The sequence below is a fragment of the Emys orbicularis genome, chromosome 2, assembly GCF_028017835.1.
Source record: "Emys orbicularis isolate rEmyOrb1 chromosome 2, rEmyOrb1.hap1, whole genome shotgun sequence".
NCBI classification, from domain to species: Eukaryota; Metazoa; Chordata; order Testudines; family Emydidae; genus Emys; species Emys orbicularis.
Window position 1 is genome coordinate 187,847,782 of NC_088684.1, and position 17,134 is coordinate 187,864,915.

Below are 17,134 nucleotides of genomic sequence, written 5' to 3' on the forward strand. Positions count from 1 at the left end.
GAGTTGGGGGCCTACCGTGAACGATATTGGCTTAAAGAATCTGAACAAACAAGAGACAACCTTGCTTTTTACTAACTAAGATAAGCATGGTCAGCAAAACTCCAGATGGGAAGAGGTAATTGGTGTCCTTATCAGAAGCTACAGACATACCAAAGTATTGAAAGGGGACTCCATGTTCACTCCTTCATGCAGGAAGAATATAGCTAATACCCTCCCCACGTACCAACCTTGAGTTCATGGAGAGGCCCAAGCATGTCAGTATGAGATATGACATCCTCTCTTCCACAGATGCATCCCCCCCACTCTTAGATGCCAATGTTAGCTTTTAGGAACACAATGGGGCACCCTGAAAACACTTTCTATGGCCATGTACTTTTCAATGTCTTTTTGCTTTAACCCCCAGGAATGTACCTGTTGGACAACCGGAAGAGCTACCTCATTCCTATGGACCCCAAATCAGAATTCAACATATATATATTATAATTATACACTTTATACCTTGTTTGAGGGAAAACACCTGTATTCTAACAGTATGTTATATGTTAATATGTTAACCTGAAACCATGGGCGAAGCCATTATGTAATCTTTTAGACTATTGGCTTATTGTGCTTATCTTGTCTTGCTGCTATCCAGGGGCTTGGGACTTCCCACCCTGTCGCTTCCCTCCGCCCATGGATAATCTATATAATCTATTGCTTGGCAGTGTCTTTGAGCCTAATAAGCAAAGTGACACTCCGCCAGCGCTGTGTGTAATAAACCCACATGCTTGACTCTACACAGTGTCCATTTTATTCCTTCACTGGTACAAGACAGGAGTTAGATAATTTATTTTAAAATATATTAAGGGCTAGATGGAGCAGCCTCTTTCTCACACTGATGAGCATTTACTTTCTTGAGAAGTCCCACTGACTTCAGTAAGCCCTCACATCACATGCAATTAAGTACTCAGCAATTCATTGATATTAAGGCCAGAAGAAATCATTATAATCATCCAGTTTAAACTCTCTGCATCACACAGGCCTCTGTGAGGAAGAGTAGCAGAATCTGTCCCCTGGTACTTTTGCTGCTGTTGCTGTGTTATCCTTCTCTTTGGTCTTTTCTTGTACTGATGAGATCCCCCTCCAGCCACATCTTTATTGCAGTGTAGATTATTTACAATGTTGGAAAATGTTTATCTGCATTAAAAAGAAAAGACAGAACAACTAAACCTCTATTGTGCTTTTGAATGACAGAAGCATCTAGAGCCACCACTGTACAATGTATGCTTTCCACACTTCCTCTGCAACCTCTTCATATGCTCTCTTGGGTGACGCTCTGTCCTTTGTTCTTGAATTTTGCCAGAAAGGTTTAATTAACTACTGCTGAAATTTCACTTCCAGGATTATTTGTCACCTGGTGTGGAATGCACTTATAGAAATGGGATTTCATTGTGTGATGGATAAGACCAGGGTATCCCTAACCTCTGTAAAAAGTTGGGCGATAGCCAATCCATTTATTCATTATTTGATTTAGTTTCACTTATCTCTCCACAGAAGGGCAGAGGTGATAAGTGATGGGAAACTTCTGACAAATGTTAAAAACTTTGTAAGTGATATTGGATATACTGAATTTCTACAAGGGGCTCATGCTTCTGCTGTATATATTAAGCAAAAAAAAGGCTTGTATTGATTTTTTTTTTTTTTTTTTTTTTTGATGGCATAAGCAATTTTGAAACCATCACTGGTATTAATGGGGAAAGGTTAAATTCCCTGAAGAAAGATCGCTTCTGCTATTAGAAGTTTTTGCTGAGAGGAGATTTTACTACTGGAAATTCACTTAGGAAATATAACTGAACCAAAACATAACTTAGTTTCCAAATATAAATGATTTGTTTACAAAGTTGTGGAGAAAGTCTGGTAAAATTCTAAGTGGCAATGATGGAGAACAAAGGGAAAAAATGGCCTTCTCTCAAATATGAAGATGTTAAATGATATCTTCTCATTAAAGCTCTGTTCCCCCTATGTCTGGTTTCTGAATTAAATATTGTGGCAGAGCACTGAATGCTTCATTGGTTAAACATGGGATTTTCAAAGGTACTCAGTCTTGGCATAACTCTGCTTCCATTGAAGGCAATGTAAATTTTTCAACTGAGTTCAATGGGAGCACAATTAGGCCAATACTGTGTACTTTTGAAAATTGCAAAGGTGCTGTATACCAGTATAGCTATTCCCAAGCAGGAAAAGGAATAACCTATACTAATATAAAGTACTTTTCTATTTAGTCTTCAAAGGATAAGATTATTATAAATAAGTGTTGGTAAAAATTGATTTCAGCTTGCACACACAGAGATGAAAAAATATGTCAATTGATAATCATAGAAATTTACATATAGGCAAAGTAAGAAAAATGCTTTAAATTTAGAGTGATTTAAGAGATTGGTCCACTTTGTATTTTTTACATGTGATAGATAATTAGTGTGTTAATTGTAATAAAGCTTTAACTTTTTTGAATCTCAATGTCTGTCAGTAATTATTGTTTGACCCCCATAATTCCCACCAAAATTTAAATAAATTAAAGTAAGAAAAAATGCTTACAAATAAACATGAATATCATCCGTTGAAATTCTAAGAAAATCAAATAGTATCAAGCCTACTATATCTATGGTAGGGGTTGTAGTGATAGAAGTGTTTGGTTTAAAAATAAAATCACACCATTAAGTGAAATACTTATACTGGTACAAAAACAATATGTAGCCCATGCCTTAAAGAGACATTACAAAGGAAAAATCATGTTTTGCCATAAGCCTTAAATTTATTTGAAGAAAAGGCCATTTACGGTTGACCTCAGAGTTCAGTCATACTGGCCAATCAACTTAATGAACTTGCGGTTGCTCTGGTATTTGTAAATGTTATCTGGGTTCCAGGTCACATCCACCCATGCTATTATAATCCTTGGATCCAGAATGGTTGTAAAAAAGTCAAAGTACTTCCACCAGATTCTAATCATCCATTGCCAGGTACTTTCCTCTTTCTGGGTTCTCTCTTGCTCTTCCAAGGCCAATTTTACCCTTTCCAGCGTCTTGTGGAATGCCTTTAATTCACGCTTACGCCCATACATTTGCCGATGGTTAACAATCTTCTCAGCCCTTGGTTGTGCTTTCTTTAGCATGGCATTGGTATCTTCATTGTAATCCAGTTGACATGCCAAGGTAAAGTCTTGGGCTGCCTCCTCCCAGTGCCCCAGGAGCATGTGTGCTTGCCCTCTCCACTTGTAAGACTCTGCTGAATTGGGGTTAAGCTCACAGGCTCTGTCACAGTCTCTAATGGCAGCATTCGGCTTCTGTAATTTCACAAAAGCACTGGCTCGGTTAACGTACAAGAGATTGAAGTGAGGATTCAGCCTGATAGCATCTGTGAACAAGTCAATGGCTTTCTGAAATTCACCTTCATCCAGAGCAGCAAAAGCATGTTCCCTCTTTTCATTGGCCTGGTTTATCATCTCATTTGTTATTTCCAAATATTCATCTCCCATTTCTTGGGGATCATCCAAATCTGGTTCAATAACACCATCATCCTCAATTTCCAAGTCACTCTCCTCACTCTCAGCTGCTTTGGGTTGTTTCCCTTGCTCCTTGAATATCTTCTCTGCAGAGGCATGTTTCACTGAACATAATATGGTATCTCCCATGCTCTCTATAGAGTCCCACAGGAAACTCAATTGCTTGGCCTTCAAAAGAGTTGGATCCTGGCTGTAGAGATCCACCAAGACCTGAAGTTCAGTAATTTTTTTCAGATCCATGGTGGCTTGGCCAGAAGGGAGCTGGGCAACACAGACTGTGTTGGGGCAGAGGGAAAAGATAAAAGCTGTAGCAGTTGCTTAACTACTAATTCAATGTGAGACTACACTATGGAGGAACAAACTCCCTTCTGACTGTGGTCTTCATACTGCAGTTTGCAAATACGTCTATGGTGTTTTTTTGAAGGTGTAATTCTCTATTACAGCTCTGGTTATGTCATAAATTCTGATGATGTCATAAATTATGACATCATCTGAACCCAGAAAAAGATTTTTATCTATTTAATCACCAGGCATGCATTCACTGAACTACACATATTATAGGAAAGCACAAGGGGAAAGCGGCTGACCATCCACCTATATTTTTACTGGAATTTTATCACCTTTTATTAATATATGTATAAGTAATAAGATTAGTTTGATCCCTTTATTTATTTTTTAAAAATATGAGATCTTGCATTGCTATCTAGAGGGTAATGTAACAATTTTAACTGCATGGACTTCATACATGCAATCTTATTGTGATTATAGAATATTTTACCTCTCAATATTTTATTATGATTACTGTAGTAACTATAACACCAGATCTGAGGCACTATAGCCAAGCTGTATCAGCATTTCCATTAAAGGCCCCTACAGTATATTTACTATTAATTACCTCTGGGTCAAAACACAGCAGATTGATTCTTGACCAAGGAAGGAAGCTTTTTCCTTAATTTTGAGTAATGTCTGTCCAGTACATTTTTTTTTAATTGTGTCTTCAGATTGTTTATTTTCCTCACCCCTAAATAGGCAAGATACATACAGTTTACACTTGATAATTCAGTGTAAACTGTAACAGAGGACAGAGAATAATTTTGCATAATAAAATACATTTTCAGTAGGAAATTTTATCCTCTTTAGAATAACTCAATGTCTGACAACTGACATTTAGATAATCAAGATTACACTGTGAAATAGCCACTTATTCCTGATTCAGAATAGAAATCTTCTGATGTTTTCATAAGATTCACTAGAGCTGCACACTCGCTTTTCTATAAATATATCACTGATAAAAATCATTACAAATTTGAAATGTTACATAGTTAAATATGCTGTCCAACCGCTCTTTGGAATGATTACACTGTATCAGCAATGGCATTAGTGTGCCATTCACATAAGTAATAATCAGTTTTAGAGTCAGTGCTTTCTAGTTCATTTTCATAAAAGAGAAGCATCCCGGCCCATGTAGACAGGCTTGTGGTATGAAACAATCACATGGATAATCTCCCCTCCCTATAACATCCTTCTGGCTACCATAGCAATTGCATATATGGAGAAAGCAATTTTAGAAAGGCACTTACTTTTTTTTTTCCAAATGTGATATAGTAACTGAAAACAGAGAAGAATCCAGAATCATGTGACCAGACTTTTCTCTATGAACCAGTAGTACAGTACAGACCCATTTGCGCATGGATATCGGGAGTCAAGCCGTCACGACCGCGTGTTAACGGACCGCGGGTTAAGAAGGCCATGCTGAAATATCTTAAGATATCTATATATACATCTATAATTATCTAGGATTACATACGTATTCACAGCATCCCAAATACTGCAGGCCTATCTGTTAATGGCGCTTTGCAAGAATATACATTTAAATGTGTAATCTAATAAAAACATTATTATTACTACACAGGGGTGAAAGTAACTCAGGACAGTTACCGGTACGGGGCGGGGCTCTGGCCCCCAAAGGGGCAGGGCCTTGGGCGGAAGGGGTGGGGCTAGGGGTCAGCATCCCCCAGCCAGCCCTTCCAGGCCGCCTGGTCCGCGCCACCCAGGGTTCCTGTGGTGATTTAAAGGGCCTGGGGCTCCAGACGCCGCTGCCCTTTTAAATCGCCGGCCCCGGGGCAGCTGCTCGCTTTGCCCTCCCCACCCGTCGGCGGCCGAGGGGGGGCAAAAGGATCCTCAAAGCGCTGCCGTGGCAAAGGACTGTCCTTAAAGTGCTGCCGTGGCAGCGCTTTAATGTTCCTGCCCTTTTTGCCTCCCCCGTCGGGTCCCTACCGGCAGGGCCACCGATAGGGGTGTGGGGGGGGAAAGGTCCAGCAATGTTAAAGCACTGCCGCGGCAGCGCTTTAAGGACGGTCCTTTGCCATGACAGTGCTTTGAGGATTCTTAAAGCGCTGCCACAGCAAAGGACCGTCCTTAAAGCACTGCTGCAGCAGTGCTTTAAAGTTGCTGCCCCTCCCCCCCCCCCGGCGGTAAAGACGTACAACACATTTCCTCTCCGCACTTCCTGTCGATTTCTATGGCAGTGAGTTAGTAGCGCCACATAGCAAGTTCCTGTACTGGGTGTTAACGAGTCTTGCATGTTAAATAGGTAGCACTGGGAGGCATGTCGCTACGGTGCGTTAAGCAGATTCACGCGTAAACGGGTCTGTACTGTAATGAGTGCTTTGTGTACCACTAGTGGTCATGAAACACAGTTTATTGCTGTTTTAGAGGCTGACTTGTATTCAGGAAAAAGAACTTGGAAGAGTTCATGATTCTCAGAATGCCCTAGGAGCTATCCTGGAGTCAATGGGCTCTCCTGTGGTGCTCTATCCTTTTTAAAATTGGTCCACTTATTTAGATGCCTGAACTTGTCCTGAGAAGCTACTGATTTTGAAATTGAGGATCTTCCAGCTAGCAGGTGAATAAGAGAGCATATCACCGTCCATGTTGGGACTGACTATCAATCAGTAGTGATTGATAATAAAAGACAAAGGAGGCTAATACACCTCTATTTGAATTCCCTCCTTTATTCTCTTAAACAAAACAGCTTGAATCAGATGGCTCTCTTCTCTCCAGCAGCTTAAGTGAAAGAACTACCTGGGGAGGAGGGAAGGGGCTGTTGGTTTCCAAGCTTGCATAGAGCGGAAGGGGTGGGGGGGAGGAGTCGAGGAAGAGAAGCAGATCAGCTAGAGGCTTTGGGTTTGTTGAAGGCAGCAAAGATGAATCAGGGAGCAGTGTAAGTGGAGGCTGTGCTCATTTTCAGAAGGGAGATGAAGCAATGGAGCTATTTGGGGTGCAGGGAAGAACCACAAATTGGTTAATTGATTTTATTTGGAAGATGAAAAATGATTGTATGTGTGCATGTGGAGATAGGGAGTCAGAAATGTACTGTTCAAGAGAAGGGTGTGTCTAAATATCACCTCAGTCCTGACATTTATTTTGAGCACCATCCACTACAGTTAAATACATTTAAATATTTAATTAAATTAATCTATGCTCTCTCCGTCCTGAAGTAGGGAAATTGTAGTATTAGGATTTAGGGTTGTATATGGACACCTCCTTCCCCTCACCTATGAATGTGCTATGTCTGATCATTTTTAATCAAGGCCCCTCTCAAGTGATATTTAGTCAGACCCTTTAACACCTTTAAGATCATTTTAGTCAGCTTGTGAATCTCTGGAAGATGAGCTTTTCTGAACTGTAGCATAGAGCCTCCCTCAATACTAGTCCAGCATACCTGATATAAAAAATTCAAAAGAACCATGCCTCCTCCCATTTATTTTGTATAATGTTGTATCTTGTTCATTTTGGGCTGATTTCAATTTTTAAGGTACACTCTGACTGCTTGCCACCCATTTCTCACAGAACCCTTCTGACCATGTCATGTCTGCTCAACACTAGCTTACATGAGGTATCTCTCAAAGAAACCAGCTTACATCCTTTTTCCCCAGTTAATGTTGAATGAGTCCAGGTTTCCACTCAGCATTATGAAGTGTACTCCAAATCTTGATTAGAATTCATGCAAATTTTCACTTTTACTGTGCAAATCCTTTCGTATCATGCCTCCAAAAGGAGCGGTTCAGAAGAGCACTCAATTGTGGGCAAAATTTTAAGCACGTGTCATCCAATTGAAGCCAACGAGGGGACTCTCATACTTAAAGTAACGCATGTGCTTAAAGTGCTGTGCCAGAAGGTACAAATATAAAATTCAATGAGTGTACATACGTTCCTGCATTTTATTATAAGCTATTTGCAATACAAAATAAAAAAAAATCAAGGACAGAGTTACGCGGAAATGATTGCATGGAATCCTGGGCTTACTGGCTTTATAGTGTGTAGGCATAATTGCAAATAGGACTGTAATGAAATATTGCTATTAAAATTTATCTTTAGAAAATCAAGCCATCCCAGAGCCTCCTCTCCCCATGAGTCAACTGGCAAGTTTCTAATGTGTGTGTCAACTTTTTGCTTTTTTTCACGCTCACTTTTAATTCCTCACCCGCTCACTTCTTTTTCCTGGCAAGGTAAAAAAAAAAAAGGAATTTGAACTCCTTTCCAGCCATCCTTGTATGTTCATGTAAAGAGCATCACAGGGTGTGGACATATTCAAACTTGGATAAAACATCTTAAATGTTCAAGACATATCTTTGTGGATTGCCATCATCATCAGCTCCTATTTACCTCCCCATAGTTCCGCCAGTTTTGTTATAATCTGGAGTATTAAAATTCATTGTCTTGTACACTCAGTTGCTATTCTACATGATTGCTCTCCCATACAGAAACTCATTTCCTAAGTCAAGTCATTGTTGCATTGCAACAATGCATGCTTAAGGGAATGGAGTTACTTTGCTATTTGCCCCCAGAAACATTTTCTTCTGGCTCACAGAAAGCCAAAAGTGAGAGTTCTCATTATAAATAAAACTGAAGCAAATAAAACAAGAAAAGGAATGCACACATCACATCACAGGTTGTGGTTTTAATTTGAATAATAGGTCATTTCTGGCTGACCACATTCAGTCCTGTTTTGCAGGTAAGCTTTATTAACTTTTGTGTGTTACGGTATTTGTAAATGTTGTCTGGGTTCCAGACGACATCCAGGAAAGCAATCAGAACTCTTGGATCTAGTAAGGTTATGAAAAATGTCATCTGTCTGTGACTTTTTCTATGTCCTGCCAATAATTTTCCTCTCTCTGGATTCTTTCTTCCTCTTCCAAGGCCAATTTCACCCTCTCCATCCTTTCCTGTATCTCCCTTAACTCACGTATTTGCTCATACTGCTCCTGATGTGCAGCAATCTTCCCAGCCCTTGGTTGCACCTTCTTTAACATGGCATTAGTGTCTTCATTGTAATCCAGTTGATATGCCAAGGTAAAGTCTTGGGCTGCCTCCTCCCAATGCCCCAGGAGTATGTGTGCTTGCCCTCTCCACTTGTAAGACTCTGCTGAATTGGGGTTAAGCTCACAGGCTCTGTCACAGGCTCTAATGGCAGCATTCAGCTTCTGTAGTTTCACAAAGACACTGGCTCGGTTAATGTACAAGAGGTTGAAGTGAGGATTCAGCCTGATAGCATCCGTGAACAAGTCAATGGCTTTCTGAAATTCACCTTCATTCAGGGCGGCAAAGGTGTGTTCCCTCTTTTCATTGACCTGCTCTATCATCTCATTTGTTATTTCCAAATATTCGTCTCCCATCCCTTGGGGATCATCCAGATCTGGTTCAATAACACCATCATCTTCAATTTCCAAATCACTCTCCTCACTCTCAGCTGCCTCTGGCGATTCCTCCTCCTTCTCAGCTGTCTTCTCTACAGAGGTATTGCATTGAAGAAGTGATATGGGATCTCCTATGATCTTCACATTGTCACACAGTAAACTTAGCTGCTTAGCCCTCAGGAGGTCTGGATCCTGTCTGTATAAATGCACCAGGGCCTGCAGTTTTTTCAGTCTCCTAAGATCCATGACACCCTGACCCGCACAGTATAGAGGAATTGGCAGGTTGCTGTTCTGCTTGTAACCAGAGAGAGATGAATTAAACAGTAAGCTCTTCAGAAGAGAAAATCACTATGGAGCTGCAAATGAGCAGAACAACCTGTAGCTTTCCCGTGCTCTAGTATAATGCTGCCAGTGGTTAAAAAGCTGTACTCTAACACTGTGGATTAATGTCATAATACATGCAAGTTCTGATAATATAATCAGTTCTGATATAATAGCATAAAAACCTAACTGTATTTTTCTCATTATTTTGTATCATTTTTTAAAATGTTTTAAATATAAGTATATAAATGCCCAGGACTAAGTACAATATGTGCACAGATGACAGATGTGCCTGCTATACAGTATGTTTCATGTTTTTAACACTGGGATTTTATTATCTCTACAATTAAAATGGATTTCCTAATTAAATAGCTTTATCATTGTCTAGTACCCAATGTCTGGCGTTTTTTCTGGTTTAGAGAGAATCTTATGTAAGAGACTTTCAAACTGCCTTTATCTAGTGGGAAGAGAAGATCATCCTGACTGTAAGGTTAGGAGACAGAAGGAGGAATCCCCTGGTTCTCTGTTGCAGTTTTTAATGATGAGGAGTGAAGAGCGTAAGTGAGCTAGGTGCCCAACTCCCATTAACTTTCAACAAGAGTTAGGCACCTATTGTGCTTAAGCAGATTGAGTAATCCTGCAGTCCTCACACAGTCAAAATTCCCATTGACTCAAGTGCATTTTGTTTCAGGTGTGACTATAATTATACTTTAACCCAAACTTATTTATATTGTGGGCCACTGAGCTCTTCTCTGCAGTGACAGACCCAATATTGAGCAACTTTGAATTTTTATCTATACACTTCACTTGGTCTATCTGGTTAATAAGAAGAGGAAATTTTCATAGACCCAAAGAAACAACATCCTGCACTGGGCCCACAGTAGTTGAGGTTTGTGCTAGATTTACTTCTCTCTTTCTCTCTCTCTCTCTCTCTCTCACACACACACACACACACACACACACACACACACACACCTTTCTCCAGCAAAAGAAAATGTTCCAATCAAAATCAACATTATACATGTAAAAATCAGCCTTTGATAGTTTGTGTGATTAGTCAGCTTTGAATGTTTTATCAACTAATAACATGACATCTAACTAATAAAAATGCTTAGTGATTGTGCCTTGTCTTTTTTGTTTTGTTTTTAAATGGAAAATGCTAATGAGGTAAATAGATAAAGGAGGATAAGAAATGACCTTGAAATTTAGGCTAATACATCCTACAAGCTACTTTCCTGTTTTAGGTCCCATTTCAGCAAAATACTTAACCACAGGCCTAAATATAAACATGGGCAACTCAATTTGCAATGACACAATCTTCTTTTCCCCACACTCTCAAATCCTTTTTATTACACTTTTCTATTTAATTATTGTGGAATTTATTTGTGAATAAATAAAATCTTGTCATCACATCTCCTAAGATTTTAAGCATGGGGAGAGGGGATGGAAATACCTGGATAAATTCCAGTTTTCACTGATGTCCAAATAATTTAAACTTGGCCCTATCACAACTTGCAAAACTAGCCCCTTCAAACTGTATACTCTACACAAGAGAGTTAATGGAGGAAAACTCTTCATTCTGAAAATCAAGAAACAAATAATAACACTATAATTTAGGAAGATAAAAACTTCATATTTTCTGTTGCAGAACAGGGTGAAAATTATATTTTACTATAATGTTGATTCATGAGACCTAGTACATATACTGGTAGTGTTCATGAAATATGCCATGGAATATACCAGGAATTATTAGGTAGTGTCTAATTTGTAGTTTATTTGGCTTTTCTCTGAAGATTTGCAAAATGCCATAGATGAAACTCACCTCTCTCAGCAATGATTTTTAAAAAGCAACTCAACATTAAGGGCTCATCCAGAATGCTTTTTTCCCTAACAAGAGTTCTCAATTTCTAAAGCTTGAGTTTTAATAGAAAAACGTTAGCACAACTCATAGGAGCACAGTACTTAGAGATGAAAAAGACCTATTATATCATTTAATCTGAGTAAAATTTTCAATACCTGCATGACTTAAAAGCCTAAATCTCATTTTCAGAAGTGACTTAGGGCCAGATTTACAAATGTATTTAGGTACCTACATGAGTTGCTAGCCAAAATTCAGGGTCTTGTAGGCTGTTCTGATCAGGAGGAGAAATTGATGGAGTCTGCTACCTTTGATGCAATCTTCTTTCTCTGTTTAAAAAGCATGTATGAGGTTTTGTTTCTTTGAATACAAGAGGGACCAAATAACAGGAGGTAGTTGCTTTCTGTTCTCGCTCTCTCGCTCTCTCTCTCACACACACACACACACACACATACACCCTCCACCCAGATCATTCAAATTCCTGAGCAGACTCATATACCCCTTTGTTTTGGTCTTAATTGTCTCTTATAGCTAACTTAAATGAAAGGGCAATGGTTAAACCTTTAACATGAATATAGGTGCCTAAGGGATTTACAAAAGAACCTAAGTAGGTAAACCTCTAACTCCAATGCACTTTGAATTAGATTTTGGCTTCTAAGTGCCTAAGTCACGTCTGAAAGGGGACTTCAGCTCCCAAATCACTACAGCACTTTTGATAATTTTACCCTCTGTCCTTTTTCCATGCATGGTAGGCCAGATCTTCTAATGGTATACATCTAGGGTGAACACCCAGTCAAAAAGGGACCCTGGCAGCTCTGGTCAGCACCGCCGACCGGGCAGTTAAAAGTCCAGTTTGCAGTGCTGCAGAGCTAAGGAAGGCTAGTCCCTGCCTGTCCTGGCTCTGCACTGCACTCCAGAAGTGGCCAGCAGGTCCGGCTCCTAGGCAGGGGGGACATGGGGCTCCGCGCACTGCCCCCTTCCCAAGCACCGACTCCGCACTCCCATTGTCCAGGAACCATGGCCAATGGGAGCTGTGGGGGTTGTGTCTGTGGGCGAGAGCAGCACGCAGAGCTGCCTGCCTCACCTCTGCCTAGGAGCCGGACCTGGTGCTGGCTGCTTCCTGGGCGCAGCGTGGAACCAGGACAGGCAGGAAGCCTGCCTGAGCCCTCTTGCAGAGCTGCTGACCAGGAGCCATTGGAGGTAAGCCTGTGCCCCAAACCCGAGCCCCAACCCCCTGCCCCAGCCCTGAGCCCCCCAAAACCTGGAGCCCCCTCCTGCACCCCAAACCCCTCACCCCAGCCCCACCACAGAGCCTGCACCACCAGATGCAGCCCTCATGCACCTCTGCACCCCAACCCCCTGTCCCAGCCCAGAGCACCCTCCCACAACCTGAACCCCTCCGCCCCACCCCCCAGGCTGGAGCCCCCTCATGAACCCCATACCCTTCATCCCTGGTCCCGCCCTACAGGCCACACCCCCAGCCGTAACCCTCACCCCTTCCCACACCCCAACCCCCAGCCTAGAGCCCCCTTCCATACCCTGAACCCCTCATTTCTGACCCCACCCTGGAGCCTGCACTCCCAGTTAAAGCCCTCACCCCAGCCCAGTGAAAGTGGGGGAGAGTGAGCCACCGAGGGACGGGGAATGCAGTAAGCGGGGGAGGGGGGGGGGCACGGCTTCAGGGAAAGGGCGGGGCTAAAGTGTTCAGTTTTGTGTGATTAGAAAGTTGGCAACCCTATTTAAATCACCATCAGTCCACTGAAAAATCAAGCTCCTTTAAGATATATCAAGTTGGGCACTCCAAAACTGAGGCATACAAAATCACTAGTCATTAATGAAAACTTAGGGCTGTATCTCTGACTCTCCCAGTGACAGGAAACAAAGGATTAATGAGGACAACGTTATGGGAAAAATCTATATTGCATGTACAATATGAATCTTGGAGATAATCCCAAATTAAATATAATTTCAGAAACACCTTTGAAATTACAGACTTGATAATGCCTTCCTTGTACACCCAAAATTGTAAATCTAATCAGTAGAGGTTTTAGGCACACAACAAATGCATATTTATCAACCAGTTGATGGAGGAAGAAATTAGTATTACCAAGTGGTATCCTCATTAGAGGAAGACTAGAAAAACAGTGGTAATCATGCATGACAAATCTATTGTAAGTGAAAAATGCAAATATAGAGTCTCCAGAGGTTTAAGTGATCAATGCAGAGATAGTAGAATGAAAAGCAATGGGGGAAAAAATCAGGATATATATCAGAAAGTACATTTAGCCTACAGAGAATCATCATAGCTGTATAATGGCTATCCAGGCAAGATTACTTAAGCAAAAACATTGCATTATTAAAGGAACAATTAGCTGGCATCAGTAGGCAATGGAGCATTTACAAATGGAAGTTTATAAAAGCTAGTTAGATTGAATGGTCTTTATTAATGCCTTAAAACCTTCTAACACATGCTGTCAGGGCAAACCTGTTTTGAAAAAAAAGACCATTATCTTTCCCGATTGTTAGATGTGGTCTCAAAGCAAACTCTTTTTCATGGCTCAAAAATGTTTTAATCCTTCTTTCTCCTTAGTTTTCATTGTCAAGCACATCTACACTTTTGAAGATTTTAGTGGTATATCTAGCCCAACCAGATGTAAGAAACATTGAAAAGTTTGCCACCTTCCACCATGTGTTTCTTAAAAGTTGGGAATTAATATTTGCAATTTCCAGTTGAACAATTTCTGTATTCACAAATATTATTTTTTTCTACAGATGTAAATTGTCATTATTTTTCCTACTCTGTAACAAGTGTGAAATCTGCTCATTGGGGTTGTGCAACACTTAACTATGTAAGTAATTTTTCTCTCTTACTCTCATAAGGAACTTTATGGTAAAGGGAGTACTTATGGAATTTAGTTTTACATACAAATGTTACAAGTCTGAATACTAAGATGAGTGAACTTGAGTGCCTGATATTAAACGAGGATATTGATATAATAGGTATCACAGAAACTTAGTGAAATGATGATAATCAATCGGACACAGTAATGCCAGGGTACAAAATATATAGGAATGACAGAATAGGTCATGCCAGTCAGGGATTGGCACTATATGTGAAAGAAAGCCTAGAGTCAAATATAGTAAAAATCTTAAATGAATCAAACTCTACTATAGAATCTAATTCCATGCTTGAATAATAAGAATATAGAAGTAGGGCTGTATTACCAACCACTTGATCAGGATGGTGATGATGATTGTGAAATGCTCTAGGAGATTCGAGAAGCATAAAAATAGAAAACTCAATAATAATGGAGGATTTCAACTATCCCCATATTGACTGGGTGCATGTCACTTCAGAAAGGAATGCAGAGATAAAAAATTGTAATACCACAAATGATTGCTTTTATCTTTTTGTCTATACAACGCACAACAATTTGAAAGGACATTTGCTTTAATTGTTTAATTTATTTTTAATTTATTTTTATTTTATATTTTATTAAACAAATTCACAAAAGAATTTATGAAATTGCCTCTAAAATATACAAACAAAAATACAAGAAGATCCAAAGATTCAATCCCTGGACAATCAACGGATCTCGTCAGCCTACATATAACTTTTCCACTTAACTATTACAAAATGTCCATATGTAGGATAACTAGACTATGAAAAACAAAAATTCTCCCGTATCAACAATGTGGAAGCTAAGCGCTCATATAGCACCTTCAGAACAGAGTAAAAATTATTATACAAAAATAAAAAATAGTAGCAAAACCAAATCAAGGCATTAGAATAATATGGTCTTTCCTAAATTGAATTGTTTTGAGAAGGTGCCATTTTCAAGCTCTACTAAACCTTTTCAAGGTGACTTATGGAAGTCCTTGAAACATTGTATTCTGACAGACATGTAACAGTGACCAAAATGAAATGGGTCATTGAATAGTTTAGTTTCCAGTGGTATGGCACTGTGAGAGAGGCGACATTACATGGCCTTTATTCCTGCAGAGAATCTGCTTGGAAATACTCTAGATACTGAGATATGGGCACGATGTGGTCTGCTTGGTGAAATCCTGGCCTCACTGAAATCAATTGCAAAACTCTTAGTGACTTTAGTGGGGCCAGGAGTTCCCCCAATAAGGTTCCGGGCTAAGGTTCTCTAACACACAGCACAGAAACAAATATTTCATTTTGATGATGAACTTCCTTTCCCTTATTTTTCCATATGTGTGTGTGCATCTGCATGGTATGAAATGGCAGTGGAGCACATACAGAACTAGCCATTCAAAACTTCACATGCCCTGATGCTAGAGAGGAATCTTTTATTTTATGTATTTATTTGATTGAGTGATTTATTTATTTAAAAAGAAGAACTTAGTGTTATTGAATGGAATTCAACCTGCCAGGAAGAATTTTTTTTTCAGGTTGGAGGACAGTATTTTTTAAAAATAATTATATGTAAGAAGAAAAAGAAGGAAATAGCAACCCTGTTCCTCTGTTGGTGTAAATCAGCCATAGGTCCACTGAAATTAATGGATGTAGACCAGTATACGCTAGCTGAGGGTCAGGCCCATCATGTATAATTATAAAGATAAAAATCAATGAACCTAAGGAAGAAATTGTCTACAATCACAAAACAGTGGGAATATTGCTACAAGAGGCTAGCATAATCAGGGAAGATTGAGTCAAATTGTAAATTCTAAGTGTCTTAATTAATTTATGTAGTTTCAGGTTTGTCTACACTGGAATGCTTTGCTGCACTAATTAGACCAGCACACTTAAAGGAGCAAAAATAACCCTGGTGTGGACATGACTATAACAATATAGCTTATTCCAATATGGACAGCGAAATAAGCTATATATTGCTGTAAGGTAGTCTTTACGCCAATAGAAAGAGCATACCAAGCAATAAGGGGTATGAATATCTTTAGGTATATTCTTAATGCACTTTCACTCTCAGACCCTGGTCCAAAGCCCACTGAAGTTAATAGGTGATGATCCTTGACTTCAATGATCTTTTGATCAGGGCCTGGCACATACAGTTTGATTTACATATTATAAGTTAAGCATGTACTTAGTGCATCCATACATAGCAAAGTACTTAAGCATGTGCCTAAGTCCCAACAAAGTCAAGCACGTGCTTAAATGCTTTGATGAATGGAGATAGACTTAATCACATGCTTAAAGTTAACCACATGCTTAAGTGCTTTGCTGAATTAGGGACTCTTTATCAATCTCTGTCCACACGACCAATTTTCATTGAGGTCAACAAGAGTTTTGTCCACTATTAAGAGCAGTGCAAGGCTCTGACGTAAATTACACTGGCACATCACTTAGAAAAAGCAAAAATAAATTACAACATAGATGTTTGTTCTGAGCCTACAAATTCATATATCCTCCTTTCTCTAACTGGTCATATATAAACAGTTAAGAAAAAGAAAAGAACTGGGAAAAGGTCTGCAACTCAATCCATACTCTTCTACTCTTCGAACTTCTTCTCTCTGTTACTAACAAAGCCTTGAAATGAATTATTGGGGGACTCACCTCATATTTTGACCTCTTTTGACTGTCATTTTTATGCTCAAGAAAAGAAAAAACACTCATTGTAAAATGTTCTCCAGGAGCTGCATTCATATGCTGTTTTCTCCTTCTCCTCCCCTCTAAAGACCCATTCTTCCAAACCCACTTATGTGAGTAATCCTATTGATTCCATTGGGACTAAT

At 39.7% G+C, this 17,134-nt stretch overlaps 2 protein-coding genes across 2 annotated transcripts; both read right to left on the reverse strand.

Moving 5' to 3' along the window:
• Positions 1–2,830: 2,830 nt before the first annotated feature.
• LOC135873760 (putative protein FAM10A4) lies at positions 2,831–3,778 on the reverse strand. Its single transcript, XM_065398388.1, has one exon. The coding sequence runs from the start codon at positions 3,776–3,778 to the stop codon at positions 2,831–2,833; it is 948 nt and encodes a 315-aa protein (XP_065254460.1).
• Positions 3,779–8,667: 4,889 nt separating this feature from the next.
• Positions 8,668–9,483, reverse strand: LOC135874617 (hsc70-interacting protein-like). The gene has a single exon (XM_065399502.1). The coding sequence runs from the start codon at positions 9,481–9,483 to the stop codon at positions 8,668–8,670; it is 816 nt and encodes a 271-aa protein (XP_065255574.1).
• Between the last annotated feature and the right edge of the window lie 7,651 nt (positions 9,484–17,134).